The sequence below is a fragment of the Pristis pectinata genome, chromosome 6, assembly GCF_009764475.1.
Source record: "Pristis pectinata isolate sPriPec2 chromosome 6, sPriPec2.1.pri, whole genome shotgun sequence".
NCBI classification, from domain to species: Eukaryota; Metazoa; Chordata; class Chondrichthyes; order Rhinopristiformes; family Pristidae; genus Pristis; species Pristis pectinata.
Window position 1 is genome coordinate 38,930,811 of NC_067410.1, and position 24,195 is coordinate 38,955,005.

The following is a 24,195-nucleotide window of genomic DNA, read 5'->3' on the forward strand; positions in this document are numbered from 1 at the left end:
TAGTGTGGAAACTGCTTCAATACCCAATTAGAAGCACATTTTGATGCAGGAAAAACTTCTATCAACAATAACATATTAAAAGTCATACGAACAACACAGCTACCAAGGCATAAATACTGTTACCTTACCTTTCTAAAGATCTGTATCCATTGCAGTTAGCATAAAGTGAAAGTATATGATGCATTAAACTTAAACTCTTTTCCATGCAAAGAAAATTGTTTAGTAACAAATTATGACAAATTCCATCAACTGAAATAACATGAAAATATTGCAAAGTATTATAATTTATCCTTAAGCAATAACTTAAGATATTTTCCTTTGTTACTTATCACAGCATTGAAGAAAGCATTGACCATCTATGAGCCATAGTGACAGGGATTGTTTTGAGAGAATTGACTTTCTGTTGCCAAATACATTTTTTCTCATGATTGCAAGTACAATATAAATTTCATAAGTGGAAATCTTTGTGCAATTTACTAACCTTTTTCTACCTTCAAAGTGTTATCTAAATGTAAATTAGCCAGAATTTCAGTTTGGAAAAACTTTGTTGCTCCACAATTCCTTACGAATACTCCTGCAAGGTCTCAGAATACTTCACGTGACAATTAACTGTGCACAAAGCAACATTCTACAGATAATAAGGAGATTGAAAGGCCAACTAATTGGTTTTAGCCACTTTGGCCAAGCAAGCAACATTAGTTAGGAATCTGAGAGAACCCTTTTCTTCTCCTTGAATTCCACCTCAACACCCTGGATTTCTACCTGAATGAGTGAAATAGACAGAAAGAGATTTAATATCAGTTCTGATGGATGATTACCCCATGTGGCACAATGATGTTTCATGATCAAATATAAGAGATATTTTCAAACCAAATATATTTCTGTCAATCTTCCTACTCAATTTTCCTGACAAGATTGAATGCATAATTAGCAATTGCTACTGGTCAGGACTAGTCACTATCCGACACAATTTAACTGGAAACAACCACAGCTGATTAAGACACAGCTCAGGAAATCACAATGGTAACCTTTCAGTTGAAAGTTAGTGCTCAAGGTGATCAATATTTTCATTTTACATTTAAATAAAGAGTAAAAATAAGAGATTCAATGACACTGAGAACAAGAAGTTTTACAACCAAGGTATCTTTTTTATCTGAACAATTTAATCATTGGTTGACCTCAAGTGCATGTTTGTGATGCAACTGTAAAATATTTACTGCAGTGTTGTGAATTGTGGTTTGACTTGCAATATATTTTAGATGCTTAAGGACGCTGTTCCCTTTCCTTAAAGTAACCCTCCTTAGTGCAACAGGCATTTTCTGCATACCAAGACAAAACTCAGACTAGTTATGTGCAATTAGATATTAAGTATCTTATGGATCAGATATTAAAGTACAAAGATAAAACATTACTTCCCCCTTAAACTTCTTCAATAATCCATTAATTCTTCAATTTGCTACAGGTGCATAAATATCTACTATCAAAGGAACATAAAAACAAAAGTGAAACCAGTCTACGAATTCAGTTATAAGTTTAAACTGCACTTTTTCTGTCATGTGAGCTGGACTGTCAGGTGCAGGGTGTGGCTGGTTATATTGGAAACAATACTGCAGGAGAAACTCAAATTTAAAATATCTATCAGTTTTAAGATCGGGGACAAATTACAGCTAAGACCAGTTGTAAAATTCAGTGAATTGCCAGTAGTCACATGTAATTGTTAGTTCCTACTGAGTGTGCCAGGGATGACTCAAGATAAGGCTTGTATCCAAAATGCCCTTGCCAAGGCTCTTGCCAAATGTGCATTTAATCAATGAGCTGTTTGGAAGGGACCATTCTCAGTTGACTGAAATGCTGGGAGGCAGTGCTCAGATAGCTCCTGGGGCATGGTGAGTCAGTTGGGAGGAAGTGGAAGGAGTTGGTGAACATGGGCTAAATAAGAAATTTATAAAAATACTCATCAGTGGTGGTTCCTTTGAAGTAATGTGATTATGGCAACAGTGAGGTGTAAAAAATGAGCAACACATGCTCAACACAAAACTGGATGAAGTACCCTATCCACGTGTTCCACTTTTGTTTGCTATCACACTGCTGTATTGAAACAGGTTCTAAATTCTTAATTAGCATAAGTTCTAAGCAGGCATCTGGGCATTTGGACTTGGCCAGATATCAATGAGGTTACTGGTGCCTGAAAGCAGTACCTCAATCCTGATCTTGGCTGCAGAAATCAAGCAGGACACATATTGAATTTATGTTCTCTGAAGGTTCTTATGCCAGGTACCTTTGACTGAGTAATAACACTTCCATTCTTTTCTGTATTAATCAAGTCACAACTGCAAAAGTAGTTTAATGCTTTGAATCAATAAAACTATATGTGTTGAATTGATTTTTCTTTTTTTCTGCACTGTAACTGAGATGCAGTCATGAAGATAACATCAAATACAAGATCTACACACATTAAAGATGTAACATTTAGGGAGCAGTATCATTTATTTCTGCAGTCACAGATCAAGGCTGTCATGGAAGCAGCAGAATATTGATAAACAGCAAAGATGATCACGATTATCATTGATCAACGAGAGATTAAATGTTGGCTTTATTTGATTGAATATTCTGTAGCATGCAGACAGTTTTTTTTAAAAAGATGGTGCAAAGAAAATGAAATGCAAATAAAATTGGGGGCGTAAATTGGACTGGGTTGGAAAATATGCAGTGGGTTAAGACTTGCCTGTTCAAATTGGTGAAGGCAATACACAATATCTGTGCTACCTGTTCATTTTTATAATTTTAGCATCCAGCACTGCTAAGTACACTGTTGATGGTCTTGGTGCATCAACACGGGGTTTGATCTCAGAATGGCTAGCATCAGTGTAAGCCAGTTTGTGCTTACTAAATGCAGCCTTCACCTCTTAAAGAAGAGGCATCTTGTGCCTGGAACTGGTGGTCATTCCATAAATATTTGCAGATTGTTGAAAGAGATGGTAAAATATATGCGCAATCAGGGACCAAAATTATCAGAAACAATACTGGAGGGCCTGATGACTTACTACCATTCCAACCCTCACCCTCACATTTCATAACTTGCTCACACATCAGCTATTCACAAAATATGCAGGTGGGAGTAAAATGCATATTATGAAAGACCTCACGTTTCACCAAATTGGATAGAGAAGCCCACAGGCATGCTTAAACACTGCTCCCTGCCTGGATGGGTCCAGAGAAGTCCTTCAGTACTTGACAGAGCAGGGCTTGATTTGAGGTGGTCCGGTGCATGTTCTACACCCTCATGAGTAGACAGCCTTTGCTGCCTGCTCGACAATAAGTAGTTCAAGAGCATGAGGAGGTGTTAGAGGAGAAAGAGGAAATAAACAGGAGAGGGAAAGTTAGACAGGTAGTGTCTGTCCAGGCTGCCCATGAAGAACTTTGTCCATGCAAAATACCAGCAAGCCCAAATACCTAATTCCCCACACACCAAGAGTCCCACTGTCACTGACCATCCACACAGCTAAAAGTTGTAGATGTTTCAAAAATAAAGAATTATTCCACAATTCACACCCAAGTCAAATAATCACAGATCCATTTTCTCAATGCCTTGAACGTGCCTTTCCTGCCTAGTTCTCTAATATAATTCTTCTCCATTTTTCACCAGGAATTAGTGAAATATGTCCAGGAGAGTTTGCTGAGTCAATATACAGAGGACCCTACTTGAGAGGGTGCAATACTGGACCTCCTCTTAGGGAACGAGGCAGGGCAAGTAACGGAAGTGGCAGTCAGGGAGCACTTTGGCTCTGGTGACCATAATTCTATTCGTTTTAAGATAGTGATGGAAAAGGATAGGACAGGTCCACAGGTTAGGGTCCTAAAGTGGAGCAGGGCAAATTTTGAGGGAATTAGGCAGGATCTAGCAGAAGTCAATTGGGTGAGCCTGTTTGAAGGGAAAGGAACGAATAGCAAGTGGGAGGCTTTTCAAAGTGTGACATTGAGAGTCCAGGAGCAGCATGTTCCTGTTGGGGTGAAGGGTAAAACTGGCAAATTTAGGGAACCTTGGCTGATGAGGGATATTGAGGTACTGGTCAAGAAAAAGAAGGAATCGTATGTTGGGTTTTGAGGTTGGGGATGAGTGAATCTCTTGATGACGATAAAAAGATTTAAGGATACTCTTAAGAGGGAAATCAGGAGGGCAAAGAGGGGGTATGAGATGGATCAGGCAGGTAAAGTTAAGGAAAATCCTAGGAGATTCTATAGCTTTATAAAGAGTAAAAGGGTGGTGAGGGAGAGAGTAGGTCCTCTTAGAGATCAGCAGGGCTGCCTATGTCTTGAGCCACAGGAGATGGGTGGGATTTTTAACAAATATTTCTCCTTGGTGTTTACTGAGAAGAAAATCATGGTTGCTCGAGAGATAAAGAAAACAAGTGGTGATATCTTGGAGGACATTTGTATTACCAGGGAGGAGGTATTTGCAGCCTTACAGCACATTAAGGTGGATAAATCCCCAGGGCCTGACCAAGTGCATCCTCGAACTTTGTGGGAGGCCAGAGAAGAAATTGCGGAGGCCCTCGTGGAGACATCTGCTTCATCGTTAGCCACTGGTGAAGTTCCCAAAGACTGGGAGGTGGCTAATGTTGTTCCGTTATTTAAGAAGGGTAACAAGGACAAGCCAGGGAACTACAGGCCAGTCAGCCTGACATCAGTTGTGGAGAAGTTACTAGAGGGAATTCTGAGGGACAGGACCTACCAGCATTTGAATAGACAGAGTCTGATCAGGGGGAGTCAGCATGGCATTGTGCATGGAAAGTTGTGCTTGATGAACATTTTAGAGTTTTTTGAAGAGATAACCAAAAAGGTAGATGAGGGTAGGGCAGTGGATGTTGTCTATTTGGACTCTAGCAAGGCCTTCAACAAGGTCCCACATGGTAGGCTGGTCTGGAAGGTTCGGTCCCCTGGAATCCAGGGAGAGCGAGTTGGGCGGATTCAAAATTGGCTCAGAGGTAGGAAGCAGAGGGTGGTGGTTGAAGGTTGTTTCTCAGAATGGAGGCTGGTGACTAGTGGTGTGCCGCAGGGTTCGGTGTTGGGACCCTTGTTATTCCTTACTTATATAAATGATTTGGATGTGAATGCACAAGGCTTGATCAGTAAGTTTGTGGATGACGTGAAATTAGGAGGTATGGTTGATAGTGAAGAAGGTCTTCGTAGAATACAGGGGGATCTTAATCAGTTTGGAAAGTGGGCCAATGAGTGAAAAATGGATTTCAATACAGTTGATGGTGAACTGATGCATCTTGGAAAGTCAAGCCAGTGTAGGACTTACACTGTGAATGGTAGGGCACTAGGGAGTGTAATGGAACAGAGGGACCTAAGAGTACAAGTGCATAGTTCATTGAAAGCAGTGTCACAGGTAGACAGGGCGGTAAAAAAGATGTTGAGCATGCTGGCCTTCATCAGTCAGGACATTGAGTATAGGAGATGGAACATTATGTTGAAGTTGTATAAGTCATTGGTGAGGCCACACTTGGAGTACTGTGTACAATTTTGGTCACCCTGTTATGAGAAAGACATAGTTAAAATGGAAAGGTTGCAGAAAAGATTTACGAGGTTGTTGCCAGGGCTGGAGGGCCTGAGTTATAGGGAGGGGTTGGCTCGGCTAGGTCTTTATATCTTAGAACACAGAAGAATGAGGGGCAACCTTATGGAAATATTTAAAATTATAAGAGGCATAGATAAGGCGGATGGTAACAGTCTTTTCCACAGGGTAGAGGAATCCAAAACTAGGGGGCTCAAGACTTAGGGTGAGAGGGGAAAGGTTTAAAAGGGACCTGAGGGGCAACTTTTTCACACAGAGGGTGATGAGTATATGGAACAAGCTGCCAAAAGAAGTGGTTGAGGCAGGTATGATAGTATCTTTTGAGAAGCACTTGGATAGGTACATGGAGGGGTGGGGCTTGGAGGGATATGGGCCAAACGCAGGAAATTGGGACTAGCTGGGTGGGCATCATGGTCAGTATGGACTCGTTGAGCCAAAGGGCCTGTATGCGTGCTATACTACTCTATGACTCTCTGACCTCCTGTTGGTAGAAGACTGCTGACTTTCAATGGAGGAGATGATTGATGGGTTCAAAGGACAACTTCAAATAGCTGTTATCAAATAATATTTTTAACACTGCTCCCAAAAATGCTCTCCTACTGAGACATTCTCCAGTTCAAGAATCACAATTCAGGAATCACTCCCACTTCTATCATTAACATTTTTACTAAACCAGTGTATTTTAGGATAATTAAAGGCTTCAATTATCACTATTCTGTAGTCCTCACATGTTTTGTTACTTTATCTGCAAAGTTCCTTCTTAATTTCCTTTCCATTATTGAGTAGTATTTCATATACACTGAGTCAAATGAATTCATTTCTCTTGAAAAGTACTGATACATAATTGTTTTTTTATGTATTCACCAACGCATTCCCCATGCACCATAGAAAGCATCCTATTTGGATGTATCATGGCTTGGTATGGCAACTGCTCTGCCCCAGGACCACAAGAAACCGCAGAGAGTTGTAGACACAGCCCAGCGCATCACGGACACCAGACTCCCCTCCTTGGACTCTGTCTTTACCTCTCGTTGTCTTGGTGAAGCAGCCAACATAATCAAAGACCCCACCCACCCGGGTCATTCTCTCTTCTCTCCTCTTCCATTGGGTAGAAGATACAGGAGCCTGAGGGCACATACCACCAGACTTAAGGACAGCTTCTACCCCACTGTGATAAGACTATTGAACGGTTCACTTATACGATGAGATGGACTCTGATCTCATGATCTACCTTGTTGTGACCTTGCACCTTATTGCACTGCACTTTCTTTGTAACTGTGACATTTTACTCTGTACTGTTATTGTTTTTACCTCTACAACATCAATGCACTCTAGACTACCTCAATGCACTCTGTACTAACCCAATGTAACTGCACTGTGTAATGAATTGACCTGTACGATCGATATGCAAGACAAGTTTTTCACTGTACCTCGGTACAAGTGACAATAATAAACCAATACCAATACCAATACCAGAGATTGATACATTTTAGGTCTTGCTTTTAATGCCAATTTCATTGATTCCAAAGTGGATCACGACTTCTGACTATTCCTGTTCTCCTACCTCCATACTTTCAGCAGAGTTCACATCATGTGAGACTGATGTGGGAATGGGTGCAAGTGTCTGTCTGTCCTCCTATCTATAGAATCACATTTTTATCGAGCCAAAGATGCTCAAAACAGGATTCCCACAAGGTGATGTTTCTCACCACTATTTTCAATGCTGAAATATGGTGTGAAGGTTCTAGACTCTAGCTCCTTCAGACCTGCTTCAATGTATGTCCCACATCACCTTCAGATGCTCCTCAAGCTCAAAATCCCTGAGCTTGAGTTGCCATTTTCTGCATCTAGTACAGATGAGTTACCTCGAGTTCCTGGTCAACACAGGGAGAGCAAGCACTAGAATCAGCTCAAGTATCATTACAGGCAAAAATATCATTCTGATTTAGTTGGTTCCTCTGTTTACTGCTGGCCCTTGAACGCAGTGGATCCTTCTCACTGTCACCAAATTCCCATTGCTGTTCAGTGAAACATAACTGTTTCTCTGAGGTCTGTATAATTAGCAAATACCCTTCTGATTATAACAGTCTAATTATAACTCAGTCAGTCTCATCAATAGCCAGCCACAACTATTAATTCCTGGCCATGTTTACTGGCAATTGTTAATTATCACTGACTACACTTTTCGAGTTTTAAATTAATGAAGCTATGTTCAACTGCAGCTCAGCTGAATGCACTTTACAATAACTTTGACAATGAGGATAACAGTGCTCACTGTTAGAATGTGGTCAATCGCACTGCAAGTTCTTGTATCTACATTTGCGCAGGCCCAGAACTTGATGCAGGAGTTACCCTCTTCCTTCACAGGTGCACTCTGAGAGTTCTCACTGATAGACGTGGCACTGATATCCATGTCACAATGTGAAGCGGAGGTACTTATCCACTTATTTCTCACTAAAGACTGCAGAAATGCTTAGGGATGATGCATTCAAGAGCAGATGATTTTTTTAATGCCAAACAAACTACCTGGAAAATTAATTTTACAAGTATGGGGTCTCATTTCCTCAGAAGATTATCAGTACTGTAGATTTAAAAGAAATAGCATGTCAGCAAGGGGTATGTTTGGTATTTGTTGTTCACCGAAATATGGAAAACTAGCTGTACCACTTACCTCCTTTTGTCACTCTCACAAGTTCCTGTTTACAGATGTAGTACACCTCTTTGCTGTGTAGATTCATAAAACTCATGGAGTAACGTGTCATCACATTCATTTCTGAAACAGATTGTCTCAGCGAAAGAGCTGAAGGACCAATCCAATTGTGGATTATGGATTACTTTTACTAAGTAACCAAGATAAAAATGACCAATAACAATTATCTGAGTGGATTCTGGATTAGTTTACCTTGACATATATTTTGAAAATAAATTAAGTTGAAGTGGATGGATTTAGTTGAACTTTACTATGAGAGAGAGCTGCAACAATGCCTGAATAGTGTTCAAACATGACTGGATTTTAAATAACAAGCTGTGGTTTAATTGAAGCAAAAGAGAGATAGAATAGAAATGGTAAAGGTCTTTCCTGCTAGTTCTATAAAAATGTTTACCCATATTCTCCAAAGGTCTCTTCTTTCATTGGCTGTGCTTCTGGATCTGCCCTTGCATCTTCTTTATCTTTAACTGGAGAAGTAAATACAAATGCATAAAGACATCATCACATAAACTTTTCCATCCAGGTTATAATGATAGATGTGTCTTTGGTCTCAAACATGGCAGAACTCTAATTAGGAAGCAAGAACAGGTGAAAGTTAGACTGGCTTCAGAAAGCTGAGTGTCTGAAAGAATAAGGATTCAAAATTAAGATATTAGATTCAGGTTTGCCTTGGCTCAGGAACATAAATAAATTGGTCAAGAGTCCAGGTGCTGAGTTTTAGGAGCTTCATTTTTGATGAAGAATTGTGAGCAAGGTGTGTCAATGGAAAATAAAATAGTTTATTTCTTCACTGGCTGACACAGAAATCATATCTTCTTAAGTCAAGCATTTATATGGTCTGTGATGTTTTTAGTATTAAGTATTTAGGTTGAATAAATTTAAACTAAACCAAAGCTATAAACTGCATATCTAAAAACAAAACATTTTTTCATCTTTTATGATCTGCTAATTGACATACAGTTAATATAACTATTATTTTATTTTGTTCAATCAATTACTCAAGAAGAAAACATTATGTTACTACGATACTGAGTACACAAAATGCAGGTTAAAAGGAACATCAGCATGCTGCTTTACATAATAATTTGAAATTAGCTTTGACTGTATTCTCCTTAGTTCCAAGTTCAAGTAATTCCTGTCTTTTTTAAATAAATTGCCTTCTTTGTATTGTATTTTAATAAGCAAATAACAAAGTGCCTACGCGCATGAATATTTGATGGTTATAAGTTTTTGCAATGAATTTGGAGAGTTTTCAGAAATTTGACAACCTCACGTACTGGGCAAGTCGGTGAGCAGGTCATTACAGGGAACTGTTAAAATGATGGATTTTCATTCTAAATGTTTACAAAGACACCTTCAACATTAAACGTTTATATAAATGCCTGCAGAAATTGAAGACAAATAACATACACAAGGTTCTTCACAAGTTGGTCTTCAATGATATTTCATATTAGGATCTAGATTAAGGATAATCTTTAGATTGAAGGAGATTAGAGGATGAGGTTAATGGGATCATTTTGCCAGTTTATTTGTAGAAATTACTTGGAAAAAAAAACAATTGATTTTGGAAGCAAAGCCCTCGGTGGTGTTGAAAGAGGAATTTGCTGAGGAACATGGAGTTTCCATTCCAAAGGTGGACAGAGTGATTTATTTTAGGAAAGATGTTACAGGGTTGTTGCACATGTTCTAATTTAATTATCCATGCAGAAATAATATAATGAAATAATACTAATAGATGGTAATTAGATGATGTTTAATTGTGGGTTTATTTTGCAATTAAAGAGTTAAAGCAAAATTTAAAAGGTAATATTTGCTTGCCTAACTATCCAGAATAATGTTTAAACCTGTTTTGAAATCCCTTTTCTTTCCTCTCAGGCCTTGCATTCCCTCAGTCATAACTAGTATACCTCTTGTGTATTTGTATTCAGTGGTTATATACATTCACACATGCTGAATATTAAAATTTAGTGCATACCTGAATATTTTCCTCCTTTGTTTCTCTTTATGAAGCAAGCAATTAGTAAAATCAAGGTAAGGAGAGCCACGGCACACATTAGGCCAATAAACCATCCTTGTGTAGATATTCCTCCGTGTATTCCTGCATAAGCTGTTGTTGGCCATATAATTAATCATTAAGAAAAGAAGCAATTAGTAGAATTAAGTGATCGTTTTAACCATCAGAAAAAAAAAGATAAAATGCAAGACAAATTGTTCCAACTTAATACAATTGTTATATCATCCATCATTTTTACTCATCCGTCTAATCTAAATGTCAAGAATTGTTACATTTTGGAGATTTAAACTTGCTTATTAGAAACTGATTGTTTATTTAATAATACATGCAAAATATGTCTAACCTGGCAATGAGCTGCAAGAATAAAATTTCATATGCTTCAATGTGCAGTTATACCCTTGAAATTAGTTTTATTGGAACAAATGCTTTCGTTGATATCACTTGGCACAATGCCCACATTAAACAATTGAATGAGACAGAAGGAGGCAGGCTTAAAGAAGAACATAACCCATTTACATTGTAAAATATAACCTGACTACTGAGAATGATTCTTACTTCAATCTTGGTCATTGACAACATTAGCGCAATGATCTTTTGTCAGTGGACAACCAGACTTTGGTTGTACCTTCTAACTCCATTTTAGATATCCATGAAGCTACAGATGAACTGAGAAAAGCAAGCTGTCACAGATACATCCTGAAAATACAATTATGGGTAACATTGTGTGTAATAACCATTTCTTCCCTATTAGATAAGAATTTTAGCAAATTGTTCTTGACATCTTCTGTACAAACACATACAATTATTCAGGGAATTGAGAATAGGTTTGAAATTCAAAAGGAATCCTGGATTACCACTGTGTGCTTGGATATTGATTAGGTTGATTCATTCACTGTTATCTCATCGTGTATGAATTTGGCTTGAAATACCAGTCACGAATGAATTATAAAGCATGGCAATAACCAGCTAGGAAAGGGGGAGGCTCGGCAGTCCATGCACAACAATGCTCATAACTTAACAAAAGGCAAATTGAACCAACAGTATAGCAGCAAAGCATAAAGAAAGCCAAAGAACTAAACATAACGTGCAGCTGGACCTTTGTCCCAACATAATTCATGCAAATATGTGCTTTTCTGTATCTTATGCTGACACGGTTATTTTTGTAATCTTAAAAATGAATATTTGTTTCCATAGCAACAATAATACAATCAGATACAAGTTTAGATTTCCCTCAGTGGCGGAGCAAAACTTGGCCAACTGTGCTGGGCTGAAATGGGTTTGAGAGGAGCCGATACTGGGGGGATGAGGGTGTGCTGTGGGTAATGATCTGAAGAGAAACGAGAGAGGATGCCGAACAAGAAATTTCGTTGATTTTGCATGGAGATGGGTTGATTGGCAACTGGTCATGTAGGTTGGCTGAAGGTCAGGCCAGGAAATGCTTACATTTGCTGGCCAAACCTGGAAGCTAAAATCAGGTTTCATAGGAGGCTGTCTTTCAAATGCATCTTGGTCATCCACACAAAGAAAATGGGAGGGAGGAGGCGGAGTTGTTGAGAGGGAGCCTGACTTTTCATTCATCCTGACCCAAGGCCCCCAATTCTCACCACCACTGCTTCCAACCCCACAACTAGCTCCGCCACTGTTTCTTCATTTTTAGCGTCTGAAAAGTTAGCTGACTAGATTTTAAATGGGACCAGTGCCTCACCTTTTCCCCTCGTTTCTATAACATCTTCAAAAATGCTAGTGTTATCAAACCAGTTCTTAGCCATAAGTCGGATTGTATATTCAGTTCCAGGTTCTAGCCCTTCTAAGATGTGGAAATTTTGTGAAACATTTACTGCGTCTGAAATCTTCCATTTACCTTTACCTATGGAAATTGCATTAAGAAAATTAACTCCAACACAATGGTTGGGATTTTAATCCCAAAACAACTCAAGTATAGTCAAGTTAAAATATAAAATTTATGCCACATGTATCACTGTATTTTATTATTTCTTAAAATGCCACCATGGGCATATGTTATTGGTAACTATATAACAATACACATTAAAGAGCAACAATACATTCTTTTAGTTATCATAAAACATTGCCTATAGCTGCTGCTAATTTGAAAGCAAGTTATAAAGAAGTTAACTTCATTGATCTGCTTCATTAATCATAGTTAGCAGGGCTAGTAGGAAAGCTACATTAATAGGCCCACAGGGATTTCACCACAATTTCTGCAGAATTAGAAATTGAGAACAGCTTACGGTTATTCATGTATGCAACATAAAATTCAGAAGCTGCATGTCCCATTCCTGGAATCCAGCTGATGTTTGCATATGTTGCACTTACAGAAGAACTGATGTTCAGCAAGACTGGAACTACTGAATAAGTAACAAGACAAGCAATATTCCATTAATGCGGCATTGTTATTTGCAGATACAGGAAAGTGAAAAGGAGAGTTAGATTACAACTTTGTCAATAGCATGCATACTTCAGGGTTTGTAATTAGAGATCAGTTAAAGCAGTGCTGGGGGAGCTGCTGGTAGCTGATTAGATTCTGGCCTGAAAATCAACAGCGAGTGCATGTTTGTCATGGCATTTAAATTAATTTCAAACCCTGACATACTGCAGGATGAAACAAAGCAATAACTATGAATCAAAAACAATAAACATTTAATTTTTGCAAATTACTTGTTATTGCTGCCTGACAAATCGACTGATGAAAGAATAAGAATCCAGGTTGCATTAGAGCTAATTGATACAAGATCCAATTCAAATATTTTCATTTGAAATGTAGAAGCTCTGGAACAGCTAACTCTACAGTATTCCATTCTGCAGTAAGGTGTCAACATACAGCAAGCTCTGCAAAAAGAAAAAGTGTCACTTCCATCTTATTAGTTGGTAAATTGAAAAGGTTTTGCTAAGCCCAAGGGTACAGATTCAAACAAATTGGTAAAACTGATGAGATAGTAACTGAATAGAAGGCAGGCTCTGCATAGCCAAAATCGTAGAACAATGCAATGTTTTATCTGTCACTATTACAACACTTTTACCAGAACAATGTTTGATATTACCAAGCTTGTCACTGAGGGCTTTGCAGAACTGCCATTAAAGGCTGCACAGAAAAGAATTTTATGAGCAGAAGGAAATGATTGCTAATAGAAGTGCAATTTAAGCAGCAGTTTAGTCTTGGCCATGTCTCCTCAATAACAAAAAAAATGAAGCATATTGTTCTCTGGTATCTCAGCCTTCAATATAATTCAAGGTCATGTTAAAATAATGATGTTAAACATGAACTGAATATTGATTAATGAAGCATCGTCTGTTTCAGCGGCATACCCTTTATGTACATACATTTAAGAAAATAAACTACCATAATTTTAATGAATATTTGATCCTTCCAAGGTGTGAAAGACTCCCTACTCACACATTCCATAAGTGTGAACGAGTCACATTGCTTTTACACACCTATAAATAAATAATCTGCTTAGAATTTGTCCTCTAATAACACACTAAGTTATGAACAATTTTAGCCTGTGGTTTAGGGAGATAGGATAGTTATTTTACACTTTGTTGGTAATATGGTATTTTTATTTTCAGTGCTGGAAAAAAAACACTTTCAGAGACTGTGAAAGTACCATTACGACTCACTGAATACAATCCCATATTGGATGGATACAATCTACATGTGATTTGTTGATAAATGGCACAAAAGTGAGTACAGTTGAAAGTGTTGAAAATGGCAAATACTCTGTTTTGAATATGGTAAATTTTTCAAAAAAAGCCCATTTATATATCATTAGATAGAGCATTTTGTAGGTTCTAGCTTGAAAAGGATCAAGTTCCTTGCAGGTAGCTTCTTTTGTTATGCTCCCTATAATAAAGCTCATCTGTGGAAAACAGATACAGACACAGCAGGAACAAATTCACAGATCTCAATATGCTACTCCATTGTACACAGAAAAACACAGCCTCAATGCATGAGATAATTTCCTGTGTTCTGGCACTAAATTTGGTGTTGCTGAAATTCAGGATATTATGCAACTTAATATGAAATACCTATAGAAGACAGTGAATCATTGGCAACTGGGATAGAGGGAGTAGTTGGAATAGAGAAAGTGGAGAAGAATCCTGAAAAATAAAGCACAGAGACACAGAACTGTCAACAGAAATTGGAAAAGAATGTAAAGGGAACAATGACACCACTTGAATAACATACAAGCCCATATTCATTTACCACATTAAACTAAAATGTCGTATATTTTTCAAATACATTTAAAATTGAGAACTAGATAATTAATAGTTTATCCTGGGGATTTTCAGTGTCCACATATATAAATATTGAGCTGAACATGTTTTCTGGCTTCCATGTTGTGTCTTGTGTCCATTTTGATATTTAGTGCATTTTTTTTTACACACTACTCAATGGTAAACAACTATTTAATACCAGTATTCTAAACCTTTCCTCCCTAGAAACTGGCATCTTAAGGTAAAGCATGACATATGAAGACATCAGTTGAGAGTTTTCTTGATTAGAACATCAGGTTCCAATTACCGCGGCTGACAAAATGAACAGTTGCGATTCACTTAGGTTTTCAAGTAAACTGTAAGATTTCATAGCGAACAGGAATGACAGGAAATATCTTCTGCTGCACTTATATCTTCAGCTGCCACAGTCACATCAGCTGTATTTCCTTCATCCATCATCTCTGTTCCTTCATCATAAAACTCCATAAAGTCTGTTGTATATGATTTGTTGGCTTTTTCTGATCATTCCACACTTCTGCAAGGGACTGCTAATTCTGTCCCTGATTATTTCCAGAACTGTCCCTGCACCAAGGTTAAACTGACTCATCTGTATTTACTGGATCTATCCTCACACCTATTTTTGAACAAAGGATAGCGTCTGAAACGTTCCTGTCCACAGGCACCACACCTGAAAATGTAGACGTTTGAACGATTATGGCTTGGGCCCCTGCAATTTCCATCCTCAGTTTGCATCTGAACTAAGTGGTTTATCCATTTTAAGTGCATCAAGCCTTTCTAGAACCTACTCTTCATCAATTTTTGGCCCAACCAGAATCTCAATGTCATCTTCCTTGTTGAACTAAGTTCCATGATGTTGCTCAACTGCACCAGTTCATGACAAACTTTGCATTTGTTCATGTACATTTAAGTGCTGGAAAATCTTGGAGAGAAAAACAAAACATGTCCAAATTTGGCTGTGGTTTGCACCAGAATACCCAATTGATCACAGCCTCTTCACCTTTTTCCAAAATGTCAAGGTCATACTTAATTTAACACTGAATGAGATTCAAGTATTACTTTAAAAAATCTGCATGGGATAAACCTCAGCAACTGTGTGGATACTAGTTTTGATAAAGACTAAAAGTTGCCATGAATGTCCAAATTACCTTTTCAAACAGCTTCCAGAGAAGGTTAACGTATTTAATCATGTTAGGGGAACCAGAAATTACTGCAGTAAAGGGCTTTGTTGTGAACAATTTTAATTGGACTCTTACACATCATTAACACTGCACATTATTTGAGCTATACATTTCTTTTTTTGTATTAAAATGACATTAATGTTTTACTGTGATGATATGACCAGCCAGCAATGGCCCTATATCTTCCAACATTGATTGAAAACAATTGTCATTTCCTTCCATTTGTTAATTATTTATTGCTACCTGAAGCAAATCATTTCTAATTCTATCAAAGGTAAGTAATTGGTGATTAGGCTTTTAAACTACATTTGTACTCCATTGCCTGCCTTTTTTTGTGGATAGGAGAAAACTATCTTGTGAAAGGAGAAAAATATAGGTTAAAAAAAACCTGATTATTAGAAATGAACTGGTTTTCCTGTGAATGAGGGAGTTTCAGAATTAGTAAATGTTGCACAATACTGTTAAATCCAATAGAATAAGAGACAATCCCTGATTACTGTTACCAACCAATATTAAATGAATGAATAATTCTAGTATTTCAAGAAAATTGGCCTAAAAAGTCTTAAGCACAAAGAAACAATCTAAACATTTTGACTAATTTTATCAACCTCTTTTTTATTGGATGCTTCAAATAAAATGCAACATATATGTAATTGCTGAAGCAGGATCTACATATAGCCCAAAGATGAAAGCTAACTGGAAAGTGAACCAATTTATTTTGACCAAACTCAAACTATGTTTTAATTTAGATTTGTATAACTGCAGATTTTAATTACAGAATTGTAGGATTCTTAGATCCCCAGATCTAATTTTACTGGCATGAAACAGAAAATACTGTAAAATATAAACAAAGCACAAATTCTGAGCTAGAGTTAGTTCAGAGTAATTTGTCACAATGATCATTAATATGTGAGGAAAATCAGCAACAAGAGTTCAACCTCAATAGAACCAAGTTGGGGTTTACTTTTCTTTGCTCTGACAATGTCTTCTCAAATAGAAATTGTGCAAACATTTGTCAGAATTTTTAAGAAAGTGTTTAAGATATTCATAGCAAAACAAAATAGAATACAGAAAATCCTTTGGGAGTGGATAATTCACTGGAAAATACAGAGGTCTTGGATTTCCTCATAGCTTTGGAAAATCAAATCAGTGAGTTCACCCTGCTGCTAGAGTCCACATGTTTTAGGTGCTTTCGGATAGAGACCCTTCATCAGGACCGGAAAGGAAGGCAAAAGCCAGAATAAGAAGGTGGGGGGAGGGGGAGGAGCACACACAGGCAGGGGATAGGTAAGTTCATGTGATAGGTTAGTCCAGGTGAGAGGGGGATGGTAGGTGGGTGGGCGAGGGGGAGAAGATGTAATAAGCTGAGAGGTGACAGGTAGAAGAGGCAAGGGGCTGAAGAAGAAAGAATCTGGTAGGAGAGCACAGTGGACCATAGAATAAAGGATGGAGGAGGGGAGGAGAGGAGATGGGCAGGTCATCAAGGCGGGGGAAGGGAGCCACAGGAATAAGGGAAGACAAAGGAGTTGGGGGGGGCGGGGGAAAGAAGGGGTCGGGTTACCGGAAGTTAGAGAAATCAATGTTGAGGCCATCGGGTTGGAGACTCCCAAGGTGGAATATGAGGTGTTTCTCCTCCAACCTGCATTTGGCCTCAACATGGCAGTGGAGAAGGCCATGGATAGACATGTCATTATAGGAGTGGGATGTGGAATTGAAGTGGGTGGCCATCGGGAGGTCCTGGCTGTTGCTGTTAGTTTTTTATTTTCTAATAAACAGTTCAATTTTTAATTTCAGTTGTTTAGTTAAAAATTGATTAACCATCCTTCACAGCTTGACTGTATGTTCAAAGCTGGGGAGCAGAGCCTTGCCTGCAGTTAAACTATCAGGGCAGTTTAAGGGGCAGTGTTTCCTCACTGCACTACCAAAGACCTTACTGCCATTGAGACAGTGGCAAAGGAGTCCTTGATGCTTTGCTCACTGAAGTTGGCCCTCCACACCTGGACCAAGTCAGAATGGACATGTGGCTACTGCATCAGATGATTCCAGGTGTTAGCAACATCTGGTCCAACATTATGATTAGACAGAGCCAATGTGATTTTATGTAGGGGAAATCAGGTTGAAAAGAATTTTTTTGAGGATGTAACATGCAAAGTACATAAAGGGAAACGAGTGGATGTAATATATTTTTTAGAACTTATTTGAAAAGGTACTATAGGAAAATTTATGGCATGAGGTATGGGTGCATGTGTTTGATCAGGCAAATATAATGGCACGGCTAGAGGATTGGTTAAAAGATAGAAAGCAGTGAGTCGGAACATAAAGATCATTTCCAGACTGGCAGACCTGACAGTGAGGTCGCCCCCTCAGCTGAGCACAATCTATATTCAGGACTTGCATGAAAAGGTCGACTTTGCCAACGATACCGAGCTACGAGGGAAAATGAGCGATGAAGAGAATGTAATGGGATGCAGACAGATTACCAAGTGGGCAGAAAGGTGGAAGGTGGTGTATGATGTGGGGAAAATGTGTCGTTCTGCAGTTTGGTAGAAGAGCAGCAAAACAGAATGGGGGATCTGGGTGTGCCAGTTAATAAGACACAGAAGTTAACCATGCATATATTGCAATAAATCAAGAAGGCAAATTTTGTATTTTCCATATGACAAGGCGGCTGGAGTGCAGAACGAAGTTCTACTGCAACTGAGCCTGCAGTTGAGATTGTACAGGCCTTTATAACTACCTCATTCAGACTGCTGTGTGCACTTTTTGCCTCTGTATACCTTTCTTGAGGTCGGTGCCATGTAGCTCTCTGAGTTGATAGGTTGTCATATGAGGAGAGATCAAATATGATTGGGCTAAATTCACTGGAGTTTAGAAGAAAGAGAGGTAAACTCATTGAAACATTCAGTGATGGATTGAGCTGACAATCTTTTCTGGGTAAAGTCATGCCAGTTGTGAAATTGGACCAGGCATTTTTGGTTGCAATCCACATTAGTGCAGCTGAACCTTTTCTCAGTTTCAGGCACATATTGAATGCTGGCTTCCCACGAGTGCAACCAGTCATCGACTGCATTCATGGGCCCATAAGAACTCCCCTTCATGACCTGGACCATTTTGTTAGTGGGAAATACTTCCACTTTTTCAATGTGAATGCCATGTTCTGGGAAGGACACGACTCATTTATCCTGACCGAGTCCATATTGCTGGAACTTTTCAGTGTTGGCAATGACATAAGAGAGGATTTCTGGGTGCATGGGCTGATCATGCAAGTTTGGTCTCCAACTACACCAGCTGAGCACAGCTACAATGAGAGCTTTGTGCACAATACTGCCAATGGAAGAAAGTAGCTGCTGCCAAAGGGAGAAGTGCAAGGAACTGCCTTCAGTCATGGTGTGAAACCCAGAAGAAACAGGAGAAGGTCAAAGAAGGTGGCCACCAGAGTACGTCCTTGCTCAGGTGCGCACGGCCTCATCTCTAAGCAGACTAGAGGAGGCAGGCACTGACTATACAGGACAAATGGCAGCACCTAAAAGAGAGATGATTTTCATAAAGAGTTAGCAAAATGATGAACCCCTGTGCAAACTAAGTGATCCATCCCATACCACAATCCTGAACAATAACTTGGAAAGTCAATAATTCACTGGTAGAGCACAGATGATGCATTAAATCCCTCACAATATGCTGCAAAAATCAACCTGCAATGAATATAAAATATAAAGGAATGATTCCTCGCTTCTGTAACTGAAGTGGCTTTCTCCAATACCTCTTAATTTCCTGATCAATGCCACCTTACACTCTCCTTGACCTTAACACAAAATATAATTTCTTAAGATCAATTACACTCTGCAGTTCTGAACATTGGTTAAGATCTTTCATGCTTTGGATTGCTGCTAGATATGAACAGTAGCCTGCCAGCACTCTAACATTGTTTGAATTAACTTTGATTAACTAAATTCAATGATTGTTTACCACTTTTCACAAACATTCTCTCACATAATCCAATGCTTTCACATAAAGGACAGAGTGAAGCTTAAAAACAAGGTCAATGCCACACAGATGTTTTATCTCATGCTGTGCCCTCTTTCCCTGCCTCATGAGCTTTTCCGTTCGTGGTGTCCATGATAGCTGAGACTGCACTCCTTTTCGCTAAGTGCTTCCGGAAAAATTTACCAGGAAATTTTGGAGTGGCCATTGTCGGAGTGGACAGAGTCAGAGTGAATGACTTTGGCACAACAGGCTTCGGCATCAAGAGGTGGAGGCCATCTGCAACAACACTGGTGAGTAGCTGGTAAGTAAATGTAAGGTTACTGTTATTGTTATAACTTTTAAGTAGACTACAGCTAGGTAAAAAAATAGTTCAGATGGAGGGCGAGGCAATGTGCTGCAGCTGCATGATGTGGGAGCTAGCTGACCCTGCTGTGGTGCACGGTGACCACATCTGCAGTAAGTGCTTGAGGCTGGAGGAAATTCGGCTCAGAATTGATAAGCTGGAGTCACAGCTTCAAACACTGTGAAGCATCAGGGAGTGAGAGAGTTATGCAGATGCTGTGCATCGGGAGGCAGTCATCCCCCTTAGAGCAGGTACTTCTAGGGTCCAGGAGGCAGATAGATGGGTGACTGTCAGGGGAGAGAAAGAGAAAGGGAACAGGCAGATAGAGCAGAGGACCCTGGAGGCTGTTCCCCTCAGTAACAGGTATTCTGCTTTGGATGCTGTTTAGGGGGATGACCTACAGGGATCAAGCGGCAATAGCCAGATCTCTGGCACTGGGACTGGTCCTGCTGCTCAGAAGGGAAGGGAGGAGAAGAGGTGGGCAAGAGTGTTAGGGGACTTGATAATCAGGGGAACAGACAGGAGGTTCTGTGGACATGACCGAGAATCCTGTATGGTATGTTGCCTCCCAGGTGCCAGGGTCCAGGATGTCTCTGATCAGGTCCACGGCACTCTTGTGCGGGAGGGAAAGCAGCCAGAAGTCGTGGTACATGTTGGTACCAACGACATAGGTGGAAAGAGGGATGAGGTCCTGAAAAGTGAGTTTAGGGAGCTAGGCAGAGGCTGAAGGACAGGACCTCAAGGGTAAATATTTCAGGATTGCTGCCAGTGATAGTGAAGGTAAGAAAAGGAGGAGATGGCAGATGAATGTGTGGCTGAGGAGTTGGTGCAGGGGGCAAGGTTTTAGATTTTTGGATCATTGGGATCTCTTCTGGGGAAGGTGGGACCTGTACAGATTGGATGGGTTACACCTGAACTCGAGGGGAACAAATATCCTTGCAGGCAGGTTTGCTAGTGTGGTTCGGGAGGGTTTAAACTAGTTTGCAAGGGGTATAGGAACCGGAGGGATAGATCTGGGGAAGAAGTGCATGGAGTAAAGTCAGATCTAACATATGGAGAGACTTTGAGGAAGGAGAAGCAGACTATAGGGTATAAAAGTAGGAAGGTGGATGGGCTAAAGTGCATTTACTTAAATGCAAGAAGCATCAGGAATAAGGGTGATGAACTGAGAGCTTGGATAAATACATGGAACTATGATATTGTGGCTCTTGCAGAGAATTGGCTGTCACCAGGGCAGGAATGGATACTGAATATTCCTGGATTTCAGTGCTTTAAAAGGGATAGGGATGGGGAGAGAAGAGGAGGAGGGGTGGCGATACTGGTTAGGGATACTATTACAGCTGCAGAAAGGGTGGATAATGTAGCAGGATCCTCTCTAGAGTCAGTATGGGTGGAAGTTAGGAACAAGAAAGGAGCAGTTACTCTACTGGAAGTATTCTATAGGCCCCCCGGTAGCAGTAAGGATACTGAGGAGCAGATCGGGAGGCAGATTTTGGAAAAGTGCAAAAATAACAGGGTTGTTATCATGGGAGATGTCAACTTCCCAAATATTGATTGGCAACTACTTAGTACCAAAGGTTTAGACAGGGCAGAGGTTGTTAAGTGTGTCCAGGATAGATTCCTTTCACAGTATGTTGACAGGCCGACTGGAGGGAATGCCATATTAGATCTAGTGTTAGGTAATGAACCGGGTCAGGTGACAGATCTCTCGGTGGGTGAGCATTTGGGGGACAGTGACCACTGCTCCCTCACCTTTAGCGTTGTCATGGACAAGGATAGGAGCAAAGAGGTCAGGAAAATATTAAATTGGGGAAGGGCAAATTATGAGGCTGTAAGGCTAGAACTTAGAGTGTGAATTGGGATGACATTTTTGAAGGGAAATGTACGATGGAGATGTGGTCATTGTTCAAGGATCTCTTGCAGGATGTTAGGGATAAATTTGTCCCCGTGAGGCAGAGAAAGAATGGAAGGAACCATGGTTGACAAGAGAGGTGGAACATCTTGTCAGGAGGAAGAAGGCAGCATACATAAGGTTTATGCAGCAAGGATCAGATAGGTCTCTTGAGGAATATAGGGTAGCAAGGAAGGAAGTTAAGAAGGTGCTGAGGAGAGCAAGAAGGGGGCATGAAAAGGCCTTGGCAAGTAGAGTTAAGGAAAACCCCAAGGCATTTTTCACTTATGTGAAGAGCAGAAGGATGACGGGAGTAAAGGTAGGACCGATTAGGGATAAAGGTGGGAAGATGTGCCTGGAAGCTGTGGAAGTGGGTGAGGTCCTCAATGAATACTCCTCTTCAGTGTTCACCAAGGAGAGGGGCCTTGTTGACACTGAGGACAATGTTGGTAAGGTTAATGTTCTGGAGCGTGTTGATATCAAGAGAGAGAATGTTTTGGAGCTGTTAGAAAATATTAGGACAGATAAGTCCCTGGGGCCTGACAGAATATTCCCCAGGCTGCTCCGCAAGGCAAAAGAGGGGATTGCTGAGCCTTTGGCTAGGATCTTTGAGTCCTCGTTGTCCACAGGAATGGTACTGGAGGTTTGGAGGGTGGCAAATGTTGTCCCCTTATTCAAAAAAGGTAGTAGGGATAGTCCAGGGAATTATAGACCAGTGAGCCTTACGTCAATGGTGCGCAAGCTGTTGGAAAGGATTCTTAGAGATAGGATCTATGGGCATTTAGAGAATCATGGTCTGATCAGGGACAGCCAGCATGGCTTTGTAAAGGGTAGATCATGTCTCACAAGCCTGACCGTGTTCTTTGAGGAGGTGATCAGACAGATTGATGAAGGTAGTGTAGTAAATGTGGTCTACATGGATTTTAGTAAGGCATTTGACAAGGTTCCACATGGTAGGCTTCTTCAGAAGGTCAGAGGGCATGGGATCCAGGGAAGCTTGGCCATGTGGATTCAGAATTGGCTTGCCTGTAGAAAGCAGATGGTTGTGGTAGAGGGAGTGCATTCAGATTGGAGGGCTATGACTAGCAGTATCCCACAAGGATCTGTTCTGGGACCTCTGCTTTTCGTGATTTTTATTAATGACTTGGATGAGGGGGTAAAAGGGTGGGCTGGCAAGTTTGCAGACAACACAAAGGTTGGTGGTGTTGTGGATAGTGTAGGGGACTGTCGAAGATTGCAGAGGGACATTGATAGGATGCAGAGCTGGGCTAAGAAATGGCAGATGGAGTTCAATCTGGAGAAGTGTGAGGTGGTACACTTTGGAAGGACAAACTCCAAGGCAGAATACAAAGTTAATGGCAGGATTCTTGGTAGTGTGGAAGAGCAGAGGGATCTAGAGGTTCATATCCACAGATCCCTGAAAGTTGCCTCACAGGTGGATAGGGTAGTTAAGAAAGCTTACGGGGTGTTAGCTTTCATAAGTCGTGGGATCGAGTTTAAGAGCCGCGAGGTAATGATGCAGCTCTATAAAACTCTGGTTAGACCACACTTAGAATACTGTGTCCAGTTCTGGTCGCCTCATTACAGGAAGGATGTGGAAGCGTTGGAAAGGGTGCAGACGAGGTTTACCAGGATGCTGCCTGGTTTGGAGAGTATGCATTATGAGGAGAGACGAAGGGATCTAGGGCTTTACTCTTTGGAGAGAAGGATGATGAGAGGAGACATGATAGAGGTGTATAAAATATTAAGAGGAATAGATAGAGTGGACAGCCAGCGCCTCTTTCCCAGGGCACCAATGCTCAATACAAGAGGGCATGGCTTTAAAGTAATGGGTGGGAAGTTCAAGGGAGATATCAGAGGAAGGTTTTTTACCCAGAGAGTGGTTGGGGCGTGAAATGCGCTGCCTGGGGCAGTGGTGGAGGCAGGTACATTTGTCAAATTCAAGAGATTACTAGATAGGCATATAGAGTAATTTAAAATAGAGGGATATGTGGGAGGAAGGGGGTTAGATAGTCTTAGGCGAGGTTTAAAGTTCGGCACAACGTTGTGGGCCAAAGGGCCTGTATTGTGCTGTACCATTCTATGATTCCATGAAACAGTACAGTACATCCCTGAATTTCATGCTTGTGCAATGTGGAGCAGAAGAATGGAACATGATGGAGATCAGGGGTCAGCACATTTGACATCTTCTCTGTTGTTTGACTCAGCAATGAGTCCAATACAGATCTCACTTGTATGAGCTG

At 40.1% G+C, this 24,195-nt stretch overlaps 1 protein-coding gene across 20 annotated transcripts in view; it reads right to left on the reverse strand.

The window, feature by feature from the left end:
• The window catches only part of chl1b (cell adhesion molecule L1-like b), a 689,122-nt gene that overhangs the window by 18,007 nt on the left and 646,920 nt on the right, over window positions 1-24,195 (reverse strand). For 16 of the 20 annotated variants that reach the window (XM_052017114.1, XM_052017111.1, XM_052017119.1 and 13 more), the window contains 4 exons: window positions 12,552-12,668; window positions 12,008-12,169; window positions 10,264-10,395; window positions 8,683-8,755 (listed from right to left, as the gene is read on the reverse strand). In XM_052017114.1, the coding sequence (XP_051873074.1) occupies window positions 8,683-8,755; window positions 10,264-10,395; window positions 12,008-12,169; window positions 12,552-12,668 (484 nt within the window). Of the gene's footprint in view, window positions 1-8,682; window positions 8,756-10,263; window positions 10,396-12,007; window positions 12,170-12,551; window positions 12,669-14,346; window positions 14,419-24,195 lie in introns of all 20 variants that reach the window. The other 4 variants (XM_052017120.1, XM_052017122.1, XM_052017123.1 and 1 more) reach the window with 4 other exon arrangements.